This window comes from Gymnoscopelus microlampas, assembly GCF_963454915.1.
Source record: "Gymnoscopelus microlampas genome assembly, chromosome: 5".
NCBI lineage: Eukaryota > Metazoa > Chordata > Actinopteri > Myctophiformes > Myctophidae > Gymnoscopelus > Gymnoscopelus microlampas.
Window position 1 is genome coordinate 53,205,764 of NC_139942.1, and position 22,528 is coordinate 53,228,291.

At 44.5% G+C, this 22,528-nt stretch overlaps 3 protein-coding genes and 1 pseudogene across 4 annotated transcripts in view; 1 reads left to right on the plus strand and 3 right to left on the minus strand.

The window, feature by feature from the left end:
• Positions 1 to 1,782, minus strand: part of LOC311045180 (calcium-binding mitochondrial carrier protein SCaMC-2-A-like) — a gene marked incomplete at both ends in the record, with an annotated part of 5,277 nt that extends 3,495 nt beyond the window's left edge. The window contains one exon of the mRNA XM_084056991.1: positions 1,736 to 1,782. Within this exon, the coding sequence (XP_083913117.1) occupies positions 1,736 to 1,782 (47 nt within the window). The remainder of the gene's footprint in view (positions 1 to 1,735) is intronic.
• A 61-nt stretch (positions 1,783 to 1,843) lies between these two features.
• On the plus strand, positions 1,844 to 6,540 carry LOC311045182 (nipped-B-like protein A; the record flags this gene model as incomplete). Its single annotated transcript, XM_084056994.1, is given in 2 exon segments — positions 1,844 to 6,487; positions 6,490 to 6,540. Coding segments are annotated over 2 exon segments (4,695 nt in total).
• A 5,765-nt stretch (positions 6,541 to 12,305) lies between these two features.
• On the minus strand, positions 12,306 to 12,885 carry LOC311045183 (large ribosomal subunit protein uL11m-like; annotated as a pseudogene). Its single transcript has one exon. The product of its transcript is annotated as a large ribosomal subunit protein uL11m-like (transcript).
• A 1,470-nt stretch (positions 12,886 to 14,355) lies between these two features.
• On the minus strand, positions 14,356 to 16,866 carry LOC311045184 (lipoyl amidotransferase LIPT1, mitochondrial-like; the record flags this gene model as incomplete). The annotated part of the gene is made up of 3 exons (XM_084056995.1): positions 14,356 to 14,461; positions 14,850 to 15,033; positions 15,735 to 16,866. 3 exons carry the CDS (start codon positions 16,864 to 16,866, stop codon positions 14,356 to 14,358), a joined length of 1,422 nt encoding a protein of 473 aa, XP_083913121.1.
• Positions 16,867 to 22,528: the final 5,662 nt, after the last annotated feature.

Consider the following 22,528-nt stretch of genomic DNA (forward strand, 5'->3'; position numbering starts at 1 on the left):
CACACACACACACACACACACACACACACACACACACACACACACACACACACACACACACACACACACACACAGCTATTTTTTACCAAACATATATACCAGGTACTCTGGTCTAGGCTGTGTCAGAATGCACATTTCTTTTGTTTGTTTTCCTCGGTTAATAAGGGACTACAAAGTACATTATGGTATCAGTATGGTGTTAATGGTGTTGTTTATCTTCATTTAAAACAAATGACTTGTATTTATCTCCATTTAAAAAAGGACACTTAACATTGGTACCAGATGTGGATGACTAGAGATAATGTGCATCTATAGTAATGGCCACATGAGCATAATTTAGCCTCATCACGTACAAGGATGAGAGTTATGGCTTTTGAACTCCATCTCCCTATCCGTCTCCAGTGGTGTAAAGTAACTAAAAAAGTACATTTACTTAAGTACTATACTGAAGTACAATTTTGATGTTTTTGAACTTTACTTGAGCATTTACAATTTCCAATACTTTTAGTTCTACTCCACTACATTTCAGAGGCAAATATTGTACTTTTACTCCACTACAATTATTTGAAAACTTTAAGTTATTACATTATAAAACACATTAACCACTTTAGCCCTATTTTATACCTAGGCAATTTGAAAATAGCAGAGCTACAAGCTACCACAACCTAAAGTTGACCGGAGGTCGAGACTCCAAAAACAGTCAGAAATTGCTCTTTTGTGGTTTTTATTTCTCCCACCTCTCCTCCACCAAAGTCAGTGTAGCTTTTTACAGTGCAGACGTATTCGAATAACAAAAATAATACTGGCCCAAAAATACGAACATAATGAACTCAGGAAATTAACGCAAAACTTAACAAAAAGGGAAAAGAACAAAACAAAGCGCACTAGGCTACACCCCTATGAGGGGGCCCTGGCAACTCTGACTGGGCTCTTAGCTCTCTGCCCACCCGAGCATAACTGAAGCTCTGACTCTGCAGTCTCCTTTTTATAGGAGAGGATCCTACCACAACAGAGGAAGCAATTAACCTTCAAAAATAGCTTATCTGCCAGCTGACAAATATATCATGAATAACCCAACACATAAATAGATATCGTACTTTCCGACTGAACACCATTTTGTGTTTGAATTCATTTGCGAAGACAATAGAATACTTTGCCCATAAACATTGTGAAACACCCCTCCTCCTCTACAGTACATGGCACCTTCCACTGGGACCTCCCCTACTTAAGCTACATGGTTTGGTCCATGCTTGTAGATCTGCTATTTTCAAACATTTGAGTACTTTTACTTTTGGTACTTTAAGTACATTTTGATGCCAATACTTTTGTACTTTTACTCAAGTAACATTTTGAACACAGGCCTTTTACTTGTTACAGAGTATTTTTATATTGTGGTATTGCTACTTTTACTTAAGTAAAATATCAGAGTACTTCTTCCACCACTGTCCGTCTCGCCCTCTTTCCCCCTCTCAGTCTCTCTGTTGTCGGGGTTCTCCATATATGGGCGTGTGACGTCATTCACAACAGAATCCGTTGCCTAACAAAGCCGTTTTGCGCTTACAGCAGGGATCTCCATAATGGGCATCTCCTAAACACGTATGCACATACATGCGCGTGTATATATATATATATATATCCTATCCTCTCCTATAGAAAATATAATTGTAACGCATCACCTCCATGACTCACATCTTCCTCAAAGCCTCTGCTCCTCTTATGTTTTAGTCTTTCCCACCCATTTGAGCTTCCATCTTCCCCTCCTCTCCTCTCCCCCTCCCCCATGGTGAGGTAGCCTACTAATAACTTACTATCATACCGTTAGTGCACTCCCAAGTCCATTCAGATGAATACCTACTCGGGCAGTCGCTGCCAGAACTCCTCCAATGAGGACTCACCGCCTCCCAGCATGAGCGACGTTTTCAGAAGGATGAGGGAGAAGCACAAGAGAAGGAAAGTGTATGAACTCACGCTGACCCAAGAAGAACTGATGGACTCTTCCACGTTCAAGAGGTTCTCGAACAGCATCGATAACATACTGGAGAATCTCGAGGACATGGACTTGACCAACACGGCTGAAGACGATGACATCCCCCGGGAACTGTTGTTGGGAAAAGACCAGCTGAGCGAGCTGGGCAGCGAGTCGGCCGAGGTCAAGGCCATGGGCGTCTCCAGCAAGATCTCACCGGACAAGCTGGTGAAGCTGCTGAACGTTCTGGAGAAGAACATCCAGGATGGATCCACACTCTCCACCTCGATGAATCCCGAACACGACGGAAAAGACGAGGAGAGGCTGCGGAGAGACCTGATCATGGAGAGAGTCACCAAGTCGGCCGATGCTTGTCTGACGGCGCTCCACATCATGACCTCGACACACATGCCCAAGGCTGTGTACATAGAAGACGTTATAGAGCGTGTGCTGCAGTACACCAAGTTTCACCTGCTAAACACACTGTATCCGCAGTATGACCCTGTGTACAAGGATGACCCTCACGGAGGTGGCCTATCGAGTTCCAGGGCGAAGCGAGCTAAACGCTCTACACACACGCAACCTGCGATCGTCACGCTATACGACAAAGTGTGTGACATTGTCAGCAACATCTCTGAGCTGCTGGAGATTCAGCTTCTTACCGATACCACCGTTCTCCAGGTTTCTTCCGTGGGAATCACTCCGTTCTTCGTGGAGAACGTCAGTGAGCTTCAGTTGTGTGCCATTAGACTGGTCACGGCAGTCTTCTCGCGCTACGACAAACATCGCCAACTGATCCTTGAGGACATCTTCGCGTCTCTCGCTAGACTGCCCACCAGCAAACGGTCCCTCAGGAGCTACAGGTTGAACAGCTCAGACCAGGATGGAGAGCCTGTGTACATCCAGATGGTGACAGCTCTGGTGCTTCAGCTCATCCAGTGTGTTGTCCACTCACCCTGTGACAAGGAAGAGTATGACGGCAAGGTGGATCAGGATGTATTGATTACCAACTCTTATGAGACAGCCATGTGGACCGCTCATAACTTCCTTTCAGTCTTCCTTAAGAAATATGGGAGTAAGCAGGGAGAGGAGGATTATCGGCCGCTGTTTGAGAACTTTCTCCAGGACCTGCTGTCAGCAGTCAACAGACCAGAGATGCCTGCTGCAGAGCTGCTTCTAAGTCTACTCTGCAGAGTATTGGTGCACCAGTTCACTAACAAGCAGACAGAAGTGGCCCTGAGGGTGGCCTCTCTAGACTACTTGGGCACAGTGGCTGTCCATCTGAGGAAGGATGCCATCACCAGCAAGATAGACCAGAGCTCAATTGACCGCATCCTGGAGGACAGCCCCGGTAACGATGAGGTACAGAGGCTTCAGAAGGCCCTACTGGACTACATGGAGGCGAACGCTGGGACAGATGTTTCACTGGCGTTTGCCAGAAGGTTCTACGTCGCTCGGTGGTTTCAGGACGCCACCGAGGCAGAGAAGCCCACAAGGAGCCCGAACCAGAAGATTGAGGACTCATCGGCCCATGCCAAGGACATAGAGGTCACTGAGGAGATCATGCAGCGTGCTGAGAAGCACAAGAACTTCCTCCGCAATATCATTAAGACCACGCCAGCTCAGTTCACCACACTGGAAATTAACTCGGACACTGTGAAATATGATGACTGCTGTCTAATAGTGCATTATTTGGCCTCCACAAGGCCATTTGCCCAGAGCTTTGATATTTATTTGACACAGATTCTGCGAGTCCTTGGGGAGAACGCCATTGCTGTGAGGACTAAAGCCGTGAAGTGTCTGTCTGAGGTGGTGGCCGTGGACCCCAGCATCCTAGCAAGATCGGACATGCAGGGTGGTGTCCACAGTCGACTGATGGACAACTCCACCAGCGTAAGAGAGGCAGCTGTGGATCTTCTGGGTCGCTTCGTGCTCAGCAGACCCCAACTCACAGAGCAGTACTACCACATGCTCATAGAAAGAATACTGGACACCGGTGTCAGTGTTAGGAAGCGTGTGATCAAGATCCTGACAGATATCTGTCTGGAGCAGCCAAACTTCAGCAAGGTCACTGAGATATGTGTGAGGATGATCCACAGGGTCAACGACGAGCTGGGCATCAAGAAACTGGTGAACGACACATTCCAGAAGCTGTGGTTCACTCCAACGCCCGCCGATGACAAGGAGACCATAACCAGAAAGATCCTCAATATCACAGGTGTGGTTGCAGCCTGCAGAGACACTGGCTATGACTGGTTTGAGCAGCTTCTTCAGAACCTGTTTAAGTCTGAACAGGACTCGTCTTCAACACCTGCCAACAAGGCTTGTGTTCAGCTTGTTGACAGTCTGGTGGAGGGCATACTCAAACACGAAGAGTCTCTTTCAGAAAACAAGGGTGTAAACTCAACAAGACTGGTGGCTTGTATCTCCACCTTGTACCTGTTCAGTAAAATCAGGGCCCGGCTCATGGTCAAACATGCCATGGTCATGCAACCGTACCTGACTACCAAGTGCAACACTGCCAATGATGTAATGGTTATCTGTAACGTGGCAAAAGTCTTGGAGCTGGTGGTTCCTCTGATGAAGCGCCCTAGTCAGGCCTTCCTGGCCGCCGTAGAAGAAGACCTTATGAAGCTCATCCTCAAATGTGGCATGACGGTGGTCCAGCACTGTGTGAGCTGTCTTGGAGCTGTCGTTAACAAGGTCACTCACAACTACAAATTTGTCTTGGCTTGCTTCAATAAGTTCTACGCTGCGCTGAACAAACTGAAGCAGCAGCATCAGGAGGATCCTAGCAGCACCACGTTGGTAGCCAGCAAAAGCTTCTTGCTGCGATCCCTCTTTACCGTGGGTGCCCTGGGACGACACTTTGACTTTGACCTAGAGGAGTTTAAAGGCCCTGACAAAGCGGCATTTGTAATTAAAGAGAAGGTGCTGGATCTGCTGCTTTACTTCACCAAACATGAGGATGAAGAAGTCAAGACCAAAGCCATTGTTGGCTTAGGCTTCCTCGTGATCATGCATCCCAGCCAGATGTTTGTGCCCGAGGTGAAGGCCCTGTACAATGGTATTCTGGCAGACAGCGGCTCCTCCATCAACCTCAAGATGCAGATCCTCAAAAACCTCCAGACGTACCTGCAGGCGGAGGACACGCGGATGAAGGACATTGACAGGGAATGGAAGAAGTTGTCGAAGAAGGAGAATCTGAAGGAGATGGGGGACATCTCGTCAGGGATGAGCAGCTCCATTATGCAGCTCTATCTTGAGCAGGTGCTGGAGGCGTTCTTCCACACGCAGTCCGACGTACGGCACAACGCTCTCGGCGTCATTTCGCTCACCCTCAACCAAGGCCTCATTCACCCTGTACAGTGTGTCCCCTACCTCATCGCAACGGGAACAGACCCAGAGCCCAGCATGAGGAACAAGGCAGACCAGCAACTAGAGGAGATCGACAAGAAGTACAAAGGATTTATCCTCATGAAGGCAGTTGATGGGATGAAGATGTCGCTCCGAGTTCAGCAGGCCATCATCGCCTCATCTCACAACACGATCATCAGGGGGTTCAGGCAGGATGAGACTCACACAGCGCTTTGCTCACACCTTTTCAGCATGGTCGGGAGGATCCGGCAGCACCGGAGGGACTTCCTCAAATCCCTCCTCAAACTGTTTGACGACAGCAAGACCGCACTGAACATGCTGCTGTTTATAGCAGACAACCTGGCATATTTCCCCTACCAGAGCGAGGAGGAACCTCTCTTCATCATGCACCACATAGACATCACCCTGTCAGTGTCTGGCAGCAACCTCCTGCAAACCTTCAAAGAGTTGCTGCAGAAGGAGCCGGGTCGCATGGAGAAAAATGTCAAGAAAGAGTGGAAGCGTGGCTCCGATGAAGAGGAGGATGAGGAGAAGATGAACTGCGACTCGGCCAGGAGTGACAAAGAGGAGGATACCGACGACGAGGATGATGTGGTACCGCGGCCCAAGAAGGCGAGAAAACATTTTTCAGAGACGTTGGACTCTGAGTCAGACTCAGACATGGAGGGTTTGGATGTGGAGGACGTAGACAAGGTGATGAGTCATCTCCCTGAGAACCCCACAGCACTCTGGGACTTTGCCAACGCCATGCAGGGCATCCTCTTGTTGCTGGTACTCAAACAGCACATCAAGAACCAGTACGGATTCTCTGATAGTAAAATCCAGAAGTACTCGCCCGCAGAGTCTGTCCAGGTATATGACAAGCCGGTGAACAGGAAAAGCCATGTTCACTACAACCCCCAGCAGATCGTTGAATTCATGGCCAATGACATGGCTCACGCGACACTCACAGACGAAATCAAAAGACGGATAGTTCAACAGTACCTGGATTTCAAAGTTCTGCTGGAACATCTGGACCCAGACGAGGAGGATAAGGAAGGAGAAGCATCTGCCGGTGCCAACGTCAGAAACAGAGCCATAAAAGCCCTGCGGGGAAGCCCTGGGCCAATGGCAGGACCCAACCCACGGAACCAGGCGGGAACAATGATGACGATTACAGTGATGGGGGTGAGAGGAACCCTGGGTCCCTGGAATGAGAGCAAACCTAGGTCCTCTCGAAGATCAAAACGATCGGGCAAGTCTTCGAGCCTGGCACCTCAACATCACAAGGCGCATACATTGTCCAGTCAGCTAAAGAGACAGGCTCGCAAGCGAGCGGTAATGTTGCCTTAGTATCATGTCACATTAGCATGCATGGCACTAGCATGCGATGAAAACAATATCAGAGAGAGAATTATATTCACTGAAAGGCCTGCGCTGCATGTGTGTAGTGTCTGTTGACATCTGAGATCATAGGATGCCATGTGAAAAGACTTAAACCCTCTATATACTTGACCAGAGTTGGCTCTGTACTTGGTCCGCTCTTTTCCCCCCCTCTACAGCAAATCTCTGTCGAAAATCTACAAGCTCACCGTGTTGTGAGCTTGCTTGTACAATTATTGTACATACAGCTTGTGCAGTTATTTTCATTCCCCCAGAATAGGGATGTTGGTGGTTAATTCTAACGTGGTGTACATATCGCTGCCTCTCATCTCTTGTCTTCCTCTGTCCCTCTTTCTCTCTAAGCCATCCTGTCTGTATGTTCACAGCTCCTCGTCCCGCCTCTGCCCCTCATTGGTCCCTCTTCGTCCCTCCTCTCCCCCTCATTGGTCCATCGATGGTGTTCTGACTGTTTGCACTAAACCTCTGGTCCCCTTTTTTTTCTTCCACACCTTCTGTTTCCGCCTCCACACTGTGCAGTATTAGGCCTGGAGAATTTATGGACACATTTTTTCCTTATATATCAACGATCAACATAAAAAAATAGATTTTTATAATTGACTAAATCGATTGGTCTAATTAACCACTTATTAAGCCCTGTATTAAACTTTGTTGATTGATTGATTGGTTGAATACTTTATTTACGGCTTGCAAAGACAAGCACAGGAAAGTACAGTTCATTACAAGGTCTGCTAATAGGATTTCAAACCCAAGAAAGCACAATAGCTTGTTTCCATTGTGGTCCTTAGTACTCAATTAATCGAAAAACATTGATTGATTGAATATGTTATTAACAAGTTTGTTAACGGTACAGATAGTACAGTCATAGGTTAAGCAAAGGTTGTTAAAAGGATATCACAAACATCCCCAGGGGCTTGTTTCCATTATTAATCAGTAATACATGCACATGCATGTTGGCATAAAACTCAGTAGTTTCACAAGCTATATTTACAGAGAAAGGAGGGGTGGGGGCGGGGGGCAGAGGATTGATTCTACCATCAAGGTGTTCAATATAATGGTGACAAACAAAATTTGTGAAATAGCCGATCTAAAAGCTCAAAATGTGTTGCATTGACGCATTGTGAGCTTGTAGATCTGCTATTTTCGATTAAAAAAACATTGTTAATTCATCGTAATCGAGGCTTAAAGGAGTAGTTCACCAGTATTTTCCTATCAATCAAACACCCCATGAAGCCTTGATTTCATGGAGACTTTTTTGTTTTTGTCGCATTCCTGAGCCAATAATTTGATGACCGGGTCATTGGTCAATAGGAGACTCAGTAGGTGATATCAAATTATTGGCTCAGGAATGCGAGAAACTAAACAAAATCTCCATGAATTCAAGGCTTCATGGTGTGTGTAATGTAATTGATAGAAAATACGTTTTTTTTTGGGGGGTGAACTGCTCCTTTAAATTTGAAATAATCTGGATATTGATTTGAAGTCATATCTTGCCTCTCCCTTTACTACTGCACTGCTCTCTCTCCTCTTCTCCTCTTCTCTAGTCTTGCTGTTTCAGTTGTCTACAACATTATGCTGAGATTGACCAGAGTCACAGTGCCCCCTGCTGTCTGTCAAGAGGCACTTCAGCGGGAGCTCTGAGACCGGTCCGGCAGTTTTAATTGGCACTCCGGATTTTGAACTGCTTTTAACTGGACGCTAAAGACCCGGTAGACAGGAACCTTAACCCAGTATGAGTAGGCCTATAAGCAGTATTATGTATGATTTTTTCAGAATGATGAAAATATATTTATATATGTGTATACAAATCTTTCATGGATTCAAGGATTTTGATAAGCTGCCTTGTCCCCATTATGTTGTCCTTAAGTGTCAATTAATGAATTAATGAAGTGCACAAAAGTCAGGCGTCCTCTCCCTTGTCTGTTAATAATTACCTGTAGACATATTATTTCTCTAGGTCTAGAAAATGTAATCTACTGCCCCTGTGTAAAAATGATTGAAACAATGTATATGTAAAACATATACATTGTGTTTTGTTATTACTTATTCTGTTATTTAAAATTGCAGCTAAAAGGATACATAGATTAGATATTGTTGTATATTTCATAACTTAAGGTACACATTTAAGTCATATGTTAGAATTATTATAGGTCTACTTTGTCCTGTACAGATAGCAGACAGAGAGGAGACTGGTGGGGGTGACAATTAACATTGGCTATTGTTCTAGTTGATAGACATAGCGGCTATGCATTTGAGATCAAGGCTGACACCTTTCCTGGCTTCATATAGTTGCAAATGTGTGGGGCCAGGGGAAGTGGGGGTTCACCTTTGAGGGCTGTCACACCCAACACGTACCTCCCCTTATTCTTTAGATCTCACTACTATAAAAGATGGACTGAAATGTAACTAACTTTAGGGTGTCAGAGGCCGGAGGGCCGCGCTTAGGGGAGCTGAGGCTCCCCAGGAAAGCTGTTTGTACTCTGTCTGTTCCATGAAATAAATCCGAAGCAACGAACCTCACTGCTGGAGTGATGTCTCATCCATTCTTCCATCATCCTACACATCTCTGGAACATCAAACTAACTTTACAATATGGCGTTGTTGGCAATTAGTATAGTGCATTAAACCTGTAAATCTGTGGTTTTAAGATACCACATATGGCGTTTAAGTCGGCAGTCGCGTTGGTTTGGTTATCTGGGGAGCGGGACGCCAATCTCCAGGGATGCTGAGCCAGGCGTCGAAAGGACATGCGCGGACGGGGCCTTGCGGTGGATGGACGAATCGAGCTATCTTCCGGCGACGTGGGGGGACCACTGCAAGGGTGGACATCGGCACGACATGACGACAACTTTTCGAGGATCTACGGGGAGAGGCCCTCATCATGACCAGATCTAGGACGGCTGTGACGACTCATCTGGCTGCACAACTTATCCTCTGCGATCGCTAAAGGAGCGCGCTGCGGTGCTGACGGCAGTGCGGGGAACCTGTGGATCGACGGGGTTCTCTCGTGGCGGGTAATGTTGTGAGGATGGACGGGAGACGGCGGGTGCCAGCAGAACGTGGGACCGACGAGGAGGGGTTCTTCGTGGGGAGTGTGTTAAAACATTTTCTGCGCTCGCAAGTAGAGCGTGCTGTTGTAAAAATTGCAGCTATCTGTTGGACAATCTGGAAGACTGTACTGGGGAATGCGGCTGGGGCGTGAAACTGACATTGAGGGAGACTACAGAGAAACATTATCGAGCGGGACAATGAGCATACGGGACCTGAGGTTATATTTTTGTGATGATGGGGGTTTAAACTGTGGAGCGAGGGCTGCCATAGAGCAAGTGTTTGTGAGGATATTTTGTTTACTTTCTGGTCTCTGGTATTTAATGTGAGCTTACTTTGTGTTTTGTTATTTCATTGGGGGTACACTGCCTTGTCTTTTCACTGTGGGCACTTCCGTTGGTAGCTGTCATTTGTACTTATTGGTACTGTGTAAGCTTAGGGATAAGTATTAGGCTATCTTTGGGTATAATTTGGTGGCTCGGCGGGGGGGACATTGACCTGGGGGGTGGTGTTATCGGTTGGTGAGTGATGATTCAACTGTATGCTGTCAGCTTCCATTGTGCTTGTTAGCTGTGTAATGTTTTATCCTGGAGTTTAAAGGACTAACAGAGGGATCCTGCACGCTAATTGGAATTGGGAAATTAGTTTTCTGTCTATTTGTAAATCACCTTGTCACTGTACTATGTAATTTTGGTTCTTGTATGTGCATTATTCTGTGGTGGATGTTGTTTGCTCTTTAGTGTTCCTGCATGTTTTATTTTTGTCCTGGTTGTGTTCCAGTAAGTTTCATGGGGGGCGGTTCTTTGTTTTCTTTGGAAATATACGTTTTTGCGGAAGACGTTTGAAGTCTCCCGTGGGGGGTCTGTTGTATATTTCATAACTTAAGGTACACATTTAAGTCATATGTTAGAATTATTATAGGTCTACTTTGTCCTGTACAGATAGCAGACAGAGAGGAGACTGGTGGGGGTGACAATTAACATTGGCTATTGTTCTAGTTGATAGACATAGCGGCTATGCATTTGAGATCAAGGCTGACACCTTTCCTGGCTTCATATAGTTGCAAATGTGTGGGGCCAGGGGAAGTGGGGGTTCACCTTTGAGGGCTGTCACACCCAACACGTACCTCCTCTTATTCTTTAGATCTCACTACTATAAAAGATGGACTGAAATGTAACTAACTTTAGGGTGTCAGAGGCCGGAGGGCCGCGCTTAGGGGAGCTGAGGCTCCCCAGGAAAGCTGGTTGTACTCTGTCTGTTCCATGAAATAAATCCGAAGCAACGAACCTCACTGCTGGAGTGATGTCTCATCCATTCTTCCATCATCCTACACATCTCTGGAACATCAAACTAACTTTACAATATGGCGTTGTTGGCAATTAGTATAGTGCATTAAACCTGTAAATCTGTGGTTTTAAGATACCACAATATTACTTCGACCACTGCCATTCTGTTATTCACTAATATACAGTCGTGGTCGTGATATACTGGACCAACTGAAGATCATTTAGTTCAACACACATCTTGACTGTGAGACTTCAGGTTCAGGATGCAGCCTACAAGTAGCCTAATATTAAAGCTGCAATTGCATATTGTAACCACAAGGTGGAAACACATACCACTATATTACATCACCAGGGCATCAAAGTGCTTTACTGTGAACACACATGTGTATTTCAGAATTGTATCTCCTAAATGAGTTTCTGACAGCATTTTGAATCATATCATTATGTATCCAGTTGAAATCAATGCAAATAGAGCATCCTTAAACATTAGCTGTATCACCTATGGAGCCATCAATCTTTGCTTTAAAATAAAACAAAAATGAAATGAAATAAATTACAAACATAGACATACCTATGTTGTCTAGAGTTTAAGTACAATTATTTTTGTTGTAATTGATACTTGTCTTGATACTTTCTGACAGTAGTTAAATATGCTGGTACATGATGCAACATAATAGTCAGACCATAATACCTACCTACAGTCCTTCATAATTCTACACAGAGGTTTCCAATACTGATCTGTTTAATTACATGGACTCTTCTCTCATTCTTCACATTAAAGGAGTAGTTCACCCAAAAAAATACTTATTTTCTATCTATTACACACCCCGTGAAGCATTGAATTCATGGAGATTTTCTTTTTTGTATTTGTCGCATTCCTAAGCCAATAATTTGATGACCGGCAGTCTCTCCGGTAGGAGACTCAAAGAGTCTCTTTTGAGTCTCCTACCGGAGACATTAGCATCTTTCCGCCGGTAATATGGCATATGGCATGTGTATAATAAATTCAATATAAATACATTGTGTGTGTGTGTGTCTAATCTGTCTATGTGTCTTCATTTCTTTTTGTCCTCTGCTGCTTCGGCCGCCGCTGCTGCCTCTTGAGCTTTAACGGTACGTTTTAACAGCGGGCGACTCTTGGGCGATGCCGGGCAACATCGCCCAAAAGATAAAGAAAGTCTATGAGAGCCGGCAACTACTGGCGATCGGGCGAAGTGGGCGGGGGGGCGATGAAAGATGGATTTTCTTTATCTTTTTGGACGATGTCGCCCGGCATCGCCGGAGAGTCGCCCGCTGTTAAAACGCACCGTAAGTGTCTCCTCTCTCTGTTCCAGAAAGACTTTGTATTCACTAGCTGACAGGTCGTTGACAACTTTGATGGCCAGCGAGCGGGCGGAGCCTATGATGCACTTGACGACGTACTCCATGGACGCGTTGCGCTTTTGGAAACACTCGTCCCGAGATTTGACTCGGGCGATCTCGTACACCGACCTCACCGACACGATCCCAGCCACCTCATGACCCGTCCTTCCTGCACCTTTCGCGATGCCCGCCGCTTGCTTGAGGAAGTAAGAGACCGTGGGCTGGCCGATCTTCAGGTCATACGTTCTGTCGGGCTTTACGTGGATCCTGATTGGAAGAGGAATTCCTTCCGTGAGGTCCTTGGTCCTCTCATTGAAGTCATTGCAAAATTGGCTAATAGGAATCCCTTTCTGTCCCAGGATTGGTCCGAGCGGCGGGCCTGGCTTGGCTTGTCCCGACCTCACGGATCACACCCCCAAGATCCACCTTCTGCACCGCTTTTGCTGCCTTGGAGATCTTTGACATGTTTGGTATTCCTGGGCCTCTGTCTCTCTGAGAGGGAGAGGGAGCAAGCGATGTCAGTTATGCCCAAAGATAGGGTCTATGATGTCAGTCTTTTTTTATGCCCATATATAGAGAGGCCCATATATGGGAATATATATATATATATATATATATATATATATATATATATATATATATATATATATATATATATATATATATATATATATATAAATATATATATATATCAGTCAGCTCCATATATGGAGCTGACTGATTTGTTTGCTGATGCCATTATGGCACATTGAGGTTAGACAACACATTCCATATTTTGGCCTAGCTGCATTGGGAACTCCTTATGGCTACACATTCCATAATGGTGACATGAGTGTGACGTCAACAGTCCGTCAAGAGTCCGTCCGTCGGCGACGTCCTCCCTAAGCCAATTTTAGGATAGGATAAATAGGCATGTGTAATGACAAATATTAAAAAAGTCAGATACATATTAGCTATATATATGTAGGCATTCTGTATGACATATATGCAAAAAGTCATATTAGCTATATATGTAGGCATTATCGCAAATATATTAACCTGACACATATATATGAACCCGATAGATGTGCATGCTGTTTTATATTTTATTGAACTAAGTGTCATTCGGTTGAGTTTCATTCTCTCTCGCCATATTCCATCTCTTTACAATGTCAAACGGTCAAACAAACTTCGATCCAAACTTCGATATGTAAAGTACAGGCGGAGTACAGATCTTGTGGCCTGGCATTGCCTTTGACTTGGGACTAAGATTATTATAAAGTACAACCAAACGTGTGTGGTTATATTTGGCTATGTAAGACATTTTTTACCTCAGTTATAAATGGCCCCTTACAGGGCTGTAAACCCAGAGTGTAAAAATTCAACCAAATGGATGTTAATAAAACCATTTATTCACAACTGTAAAACAAGTCACAGTAAAATCAGTGCATGTGAACCACACAAAAAACACAAAAGGTGCCAACGTATATTTACAAAAATTACAATTAATTAGGGATGTTCGATATTATCGGCCTCCCGATATTATCGGACGATATTAGCATAAAAGTCAATATCGGAAAATATCGGTATAGTATTTTTTTTAAAATGATTTTTAAATAAGTTACAGGAGTTCTTACTGTATGGTGTGTGTGTGATATGAAATGTGAGCTTACCATAATCCCAGTAATCCCGCATATACCGGTATCGGTTGATATCGGTATCGGTAATTAAGAGTTGGACAATATCGGTATATCGGTTATCGGCAAAAAAGCCAATATCGGACAACCCTACAATTAATTATAATAAGGCATTTGTAGAATCGGCCTCAGGTCTTAATGGGTTTATCTAGTGAAATAGCATCATGACCACGGCGGCTACTTATGGCCTGCACAAGCTGGCCAAGCGTGGTCAGGAAACCTGTCTGGAACGAGTCAGTGAGAGCAATCTCCTGCCTCCTCAAGGCAAGGTTTTCATCTGCCCTGTGCCGCCTCTCCTGAAGTTCTCTCCGCTGGGATCTCCCTGTACATCATGACATCGTCCACCCGTGGTCGTTTCCTCCTGCCTGGACAATAACGCAAAACAAAAATGATGGTCAACCACTGTTAAGCCTCTACTCTGTGAGCTTATACTGTAGAGATGGGCTACTTTGGCCCAAATGTCCACCAGGGACATCTGGTTACATGTGTTTCATTGTCAAGACCCTAGAAGTGTACTTCTACACTCACTGTAATTCCCCTCTAGTATGTATTCTGTTTATAAGGTTTACTGTTCTTATGCATGCTGCTACATTGTCTGAGGATCCTTAAAACACAGACACTGCACTCTTATGGGCAGTTACACAAGATGCAACATTACAGAACACAGTGAACCTTAAATGTATTAAATGTGTATGCACATACATTATTGGTATGATTAAAAACAACATAAACGCATCATTATAGTATATGTACCATACTGAGCTGATGTCCTGAGCTGATTCCCCACGCTGCCGTGTCTGGATGGGATCCGGTTCTGGGGCCTGTGCTCCCGATGACTCTTCTGGTTGTATCTCCGTCAGGTTTAACGGGTGGTACTGGGTCGCGGACTCATCATCATCGAGGGAGGACGGTGAATTATCCTTGCAGTTTGCAATACCTTGAAAGAGTATATGGATTTTGATTTGATCTTTATTTATCTTGAACAATTTAAAAGTACAGAAAACTCCATACATCATCATCACAATTTCAAAACATTTGTTCAAGAAGGGACAGAAAGAAGCAAATGCTTATCTAGTCCGGCCCCCTTCTTACCATGACAAATAACCTATTGTAAAACAATATGATTTAATACAAATTGACATACCATAAAATGAGTACACAATTTATAATACATATAAATCGATCCTACTAAAAGTAATAAAAGATCATATAAAGTAAAGAAAATAGTCAATTTAAAAAAACAATTCATATACAGCAAATAATCATAGTAACTTATTAAATCAGTCAATCAGTATAAAATGATCTCACCATAATGTACTATAAATGACTGCTTATAGCATCGCTTGAACTGTTTAACATTTCTGCAGTTTTTGATACTTATATCAAGATTATTCCAAAGATTAATACCTGATATTGAAAATGAATACCTGATATTGATTGATTGTAAACAACCAAAAACGACTGCAACACAACTAGCCCGCTAGCTTAATGTTGCTTGTATTACACGGTACTGTTAAGTGAACTTCTAACAGCCAGTCAACTAGAGAAAATATGTCTGCTATTTGTAGTTCTGAGCCTTCAAGCAGAATACAACGACAAAGAGAATACAATACAAAGAATAAACTTACCTGAGGATACGGCCAACGATGTTAATGATTCCAGCCCAGCCTCCCTCCCGCTGTGGCTGTACATCGAGTCCATTTCGTCGTACCACAACTTCGGCGACCTTAGCCACGGTGTCCGGACAGAACCTGCTGCCAATCAGCAGCGAGGAGAACTCGCCACACGCCTCCGCCGGCAGCCAGCCGGGCGGCGCCCGGATCTCGCAGCGTTCTATGAGCCCGTGCTTGACCTCCATGGTAGCGGACGCCGGGCTGTGATTGGTGGAGGCGGTGCAGGCGTCGTCGTAGTGATGGAGCGGGGCGTGGACGGTGAACTTAGGCGTGCGTCCGAACGTCCACTCCCAAGACCGCAGCTCATTGGCTAGTCTGGTGATGCCAGGAAACGACCGCTCATCACCTGGATCCACCCGATGCACTGGTACACTGCAACCATACTCTGTGTTGTACTGCGCTGCCACGGCGCTCATGACGGTCCGGCAGTCCAGAGCCGGGTCTTCCTCCTGCAGGTTCCTGACAGGCGAGGGGACGCTGGTCGTGGCGTTGCTCCGGATCCCCTCACAGGTCGGCCTGAGCGCCACCGAGAGCAGAGCCCGATCCACAGAGCAGAGCAGAGTGCAGTGGTGGTAGGCCACGCTACCACCCAGCTTAGCTGCTGTACCAGAGATCTTGTAGTGTCCGTTGAGCAGCACGTCGAAGCGGTCAGTGCTGTGGACGTCCAGCCGTGGGGAGAGCTTCTCCAGAGCCGTGGTGAGCAGCCTCAGGTTACTGTGTCTGTCGTACTGCTTCCTGGAGGTGAAGAAGGTCAGGTTGACGTTGCCCAGGTCATGGAACACCGTTCCTCCTCCACTCCTCCTCCTGGCCAGAGGAACCTTAGAGCTCCTCAGCACCTTCATGTCACTCTCCTGCCAGGGGTTCTGGTGCCTGCCCACCACCACACAGGGGGAGTTCCTACACAACAGCAGCACATGTGGGTTGTTCTGCAGGTCCATGTGGTTGTAGATCCAGTCCTCCAGGGCTAAGTTCTCGTAGATGTTTGTAGACACAGACTGTAAGACCAGGCTCGGGGATGCTTTAAACACAGAGGTCATGCTCCTACGGGCTCCCAGCCGGTTGAAACACACGGCTGTACGGAGAAGTACAACCCGCATGGTCCCTAATGACGTGATGATCAATGAGCTAGTGATTCTTGAGAAGTAAATACTGCTTGCATCTGAACGGTGTGATGGCCACCCTTTATTTAGTGTTTGGCTGGCAGACCTCTGATGTCATTCTGACTCAACAATCAACAAACCAACGTTACTATGACAACATCAACAAACCACTGCCACATAGCTGAATGCCATTTAGCTAGAGTGGAGCCATATAGTGCTTGGCTGACGGACCTCTGATGTCATTCTGACTCAATCATCAACAAACCACAGCAACGTTACTATGACAACATCAACAAACCACGGCCACGTAGTTTAATGCCATTTAGCTACAGTGGAGCCTAGCAACTGCTTATTAGACCCTACCAACACCAGTAGACCATAGCTTCCACCTATTATACCCTATATAACTGCCTATTAGACCCTAACAACCACCGTTTTACTTATTGTTTAAACATATTATTTATTCTACACATCTTTACAGTATTGGAGCATGTAAGAATCTATGTCTCATATTACAGCAACGATAAATACAATTTTAAATGTGAAAAAAAAAAACGTTGTTAATTTCCATATAATGTTTTCTATAGCTACAGGTGACCAGCAAGGTTTTGAACGACGAAAGGCGAGGGGACACTGGCCGTGGCGTTGCTCCGTATCCCCTCACAGGTCGGTCTGAGCGCCGCCGAGAGCAGAGCCCACTCCGCACAGCACAGCAGAGTGCAGTGGTGGTAGTGGCTGTGTCTGTCGTACTGCTTCCTGGAAGTGAAGGTGGTGGATAGAATTAATAATACATCAGAAAACATGCATAGGTAAATGCATAGGTGTGTTTGTTTGTGTACTTTAGTGCACTTAAGAGAGGCTCTCTTCATGTCTGCAATTTTACTCAGTAACAGCGGTGGAAAATGTACTAAAACTTTTTTACTTAAATAAAAGTATCAATACTGCAATATAGAAATACTCTGTTAATACAATTCAGGAATTCAAATTGTACTTAAAGTACCAAAAGTAAAGGACTCATTATGCAGAAGGTCCCGTTTCACAATTTTTCAAATATATATATTTTTTATCGTTTATATGATGTTTTTGCATTGTATTGTATATTATTGTCTGTCATTAAACAAATGAACAGGTGATATATTTGAGGTAACCGGTGTCCCCTTTGCCCGTGACCCAATTATCCACGTATCCCAGTGACCAAATATATAAACAATCAACATAACCAAAAACATAATCATAATAATAAACCCATTCATAAACGATGGTTCAATACTTCTATAATTCAACAAGAATAAATACATATTTAACAGACTATCTTACCTCAGGCTCCGCATGATGTCCCGTTGTTAGTTTCTGAGGGGAGACAGTCGAAAACTTACTTTTGATTTGTAATGTATGGTAGAATAACACTGGAAAGGCCTTTACTATACAAATGAAACAGACAAAGCATGTCTTGTTTACTTCTATGATGCAAGTGGAATCCACATTCCATTTGGATTACATTAACAATCAGGATTTTACTGTGTAGGTCCAATAAGACTCTGAAAGGTAGGGTAAGTGATATTGATTTTAGATGCTTAACAATATAACTTAAAACAAACCAAAAAACAAGATCTTAAGGTATTAGAATTTAACGTTTTGTGGATGTTAAAAAAATAACATTAAGCAGACATTAGGCTTTGGTCTCAATACCCGACAACGGAATGTCAGTATATAAGATATATAGATATATAAAAATCTATATTTTTTCTCTTTCAAAAACTCATCCAAACTCGTCGTTGGCAGTGTGGGCATTGGCAGAATTCGACGAGTTAACTCGTCCATGGCAGTTAACCAACCAAAAATCAACATCTAAAGGTGTTAGAATTTAACGTTGTCTGGATATTAGCATAATAACGTTTAGCAGACATTGGGCTTTGGTCACAATACTAGACAACAGAATGTCAGTATTCTGCGTCAATATGATGTTAGCATGAGAAGTTGGAAAGGCGTTGTATTTTCAAAATTGAAAACCAACCAAATTTCTACATCTAATGATGTTAGAATTGTACATTACTGAGACGTTCAGATGACATTGGATTTTAGTTATTAAACAACATAACTTAAAACCATTAAAAAAACAACATCTAAAGGCGTTAGAATTTAACGTTGTGTGAATGTTAGCATAATAACTTTAAGCAGAAGTTGGGCTTTGGTCACAATATCCGCCAACTCAATGTCGGTATTCTACGAAAACGTTAGACTGAGATGTTCAAAAGACATTGGATTTTAGATGCTTAACAACATAACTTAAAACCAACCAAAAATCAACATCTCAAGGTGTTAGAATACAACGTTGGGTGGATGTTAGCATAATAACGTTTAGCAGACATTGGGCTTTGGTCACAATACTAGACAACAGAATGTCAGTATTCTGCGTCGATATGATGTTAGCATGAGAAGTTGAAGAGACGTTGTATTTTCACAATTGTAAACCAACCAAATTTCTACGTCTAATGATGTTAGAATTGTACATTGTGTGGACATTGACATTATACCGTTAAGCAGACGTTGGGCTTTGGTCACAATAATCGCCAACTCAATGTCGGTATTCTAAGTAAAGATGATGTTAGACTGAGACGTTCAGACGACATGGGATTTTAGTTGCCAAACAACATAGCTTAAAACCATTACAAAATCAACATCTAAAGGCGTCTGAATTTAACGTTGTGTGGATGTTAGCATAATAACGTTAAGCAGACATTGGGCTTTGGGTCCAATACCCTACAACAGAATGTCAGTATTCTGCAGCAATATGATGTTAGCATAAGGCGTTGAAGAGACGTTGTATTTTAGTTGCTTGACTACGCAATTGAAAACCAACAATTACAGTTATACATTGTGTGGACATTGACATTGTAACGTTAAGCAGACGTTGTGCTTTAGTCACAATAACCGGCAACTCAATGTCGGTATTCTATGGGCGGTGAACTTAGGCGTGCGTCCGAACGTCCAGCTCATTGGCCAGTCTTGTGATGCCAGGAAACAACTGCTCATCACCTGGATCCACCTGATGCACTGGTACACTGCAACCATACTCTATGTTGTACTGCGTTGCCACGGCGCTCATGACGGTCCGGCAGTCCAGAGCCGGGTCTTCCTCCAGCAGGTTGGCTGTGGCGTTGCTCCAGTCCGGATCCCCTCACAGGTCGGCCTGAGCGCCGCCGAGAGCAGAGCCCGATCCGCAGAGCAGAGCAGAGTGCAGTGGTGGTAGGACACGCTACGACCCAGCTTAGCTGCTGTACCAGAGATCTTGTAGTGTCCGTTGAGCAGCACATCGAAGCGGTCAGTGTTGTGGACGTCCAGCCGTGGGGAGAGCTTCTTCAGAGCCGTGGTGAGCAGCCTCAGGTTCCTGTGTCTGTCATACTGCTTCCTGGAGGTGAAGAAGGTCAGGTTGACGTTGCCCAGGTCATGGAACACCGTTCCTCCTCCACTCCTCCTCCTGGCCAGAGGAACCCGAGAGCTCCTCAGCACCTTCAGGTCACTCTCCTGCCAGGGGTTCTGGTGCCTGCCCACCACCACACAGGGGGAGTTCCTACACAACAGCAGCACATGTGGGTTGTTCTGCAGGTCCATGTGGTCGTAGATCCAGTCCTCCAGGGCTAAGTTCTCGTAGATGTTTGTAGACACAGACTGTAAGACCAGGCCCGGGGACGCTTTAAACACAGAGGTCATGCTCCTCCTAAAAAAAAAAGTAAACTTACTGCTCTCATGTTTGTTGTGGTTTCAGTGTGTTGAGCTAGTCCCTGTATGATATTACACTCTGTGTTCTGTTCACACATGCCAGTTTGTAATTTGTGTTCTGTTCTTGTGCTTCCATGTGAAACAGACAGTAATCCCATAGGTGTATTTGTGTTTCTTGTGTTTTTGTGAATAAACGGACGAATGTCAGCACTGCCTCTTTGACCTGCATTTGGCTCCTACCAAAACATTGACTATTCATGACATTATCATTGCATAGGCATGCACCGCCTCACTGTCAGGTGAAAAGAAGCAGCTGGTTACTCCAAGTGTAACATGGTAGTTGGTAGGTAGGTAGGTAGGTACACTCTCCCTCCCCAGACAATGGATATGAATATTGTCAGCAACATATATATATATATATATATATATATATATATATATATATATATATATATATATATATATATATATATGATATATGTATTTTTTTTAAACTGACATAAATAAAAGGCAACCATATTTCTATATCGGTCCTTTCAATTTTCTCCAAAATGTAAACTGAATCCATTTATATAAAGTGTAAAGCTGAACAAGCTGTCCGGGCCTTCCTCCTGCAGGTTCCTGACAGGCGAGGGGATAATGGCCGTGGTGTTCCTCCATAACAGCAGCACATGTGGGTTGTTCTGCAGGTCCATGTGGTCGTGGATCCAGACCTCCAGGGCTAAGTTCTCGTAGATGTCATTTTGGATGGATTTCAAATGGGTTGAAAGACCACCTGCCTCTCCTGACCCACACTGAGCTTTTCCTAACAGGGAAAAGGTAAAATAACGAAACTACACGTTAGTGGGGAGCGCTAATTAAACGACCCCAGTTAAAACTCAGTTAAAACTCAAGAAATCACCAAAACAGTCTATTTTTATAAGTCATATTTATAAGCATCATCATCATCATCTGGGATTGAGACAAAAAAACTGTAGATCGAAGAAACTCTTGACTTTAGTGAGCTAAAGCCCCCTTCGTCAAAGAGATCCCCATAATCAATTTTGCAATAAATAAAGTCGTACCACAATTTGTGTGACCGCCGCCATGGCACCCGGACAGAACCTGCAGCCAACAGCGAGGAGAACTCGCCACACGCCTCCGCCGGCAGCCAATCGGAGGGCGCCCGATCTCGCAGCGTTTCATGAACCCCTTCTTGAACCTCCATGGTAGCGGACGTCGCGCTGTGATTGGTGGAGGCAGTGGATGCGTTGTCGTGGAGATGGAGCAGGGCGTGGACGGTGAACTTGGGCGTGCGTCCGAACGTCCACTCCCAAGACCGCAGCTCATTGGCCAGTCTGGTGATGCCAGGAAATTAATTTTATTTCTCACATGAAACAGAAAATAAGCATCAATGGAATATACCTTACATGTACATGAAATACAATAAACTTTGCTCTGGTGTCATGTACAACAACAGACAGCATTGTATCACAGCCCACAGCAGTCATATTTATAAGCATCATCATCATCTGGGATTGAGACAAATATACTGTCTAGATAGAAGATACTCTTACCTTTAGTGAGCTAAAGCCCCCTTCATCAAAGAGATCCCCATAATCAATACGATGTTGGGCCTTAGCAGCTGCAGTGTGGTCTGGAAGGCCATCTCCATCTGCCATTTCCTGTGTCCCGGGGGCATATTTTAATATTATACGCTTCATTAATGTTGGATTATACAGGGTAATACATATTATATAATATCTGCACGTATGAGTACAATGGAGTCACTATGTAGTACCCTGTAGTAGTACAGTATGTTGTAGGCTGAAAGGGATGGGGTCAGAGGAGGGTCAAGGGTCAGGGGTTACTGGTGTTTGAAAGCCTCCGGGTCAAAGGTTGGTGTCCAGGAAGCGTGTCAACTCGGTCAGATGACCTTCCTTGTTTCCTGTAGAAGGAG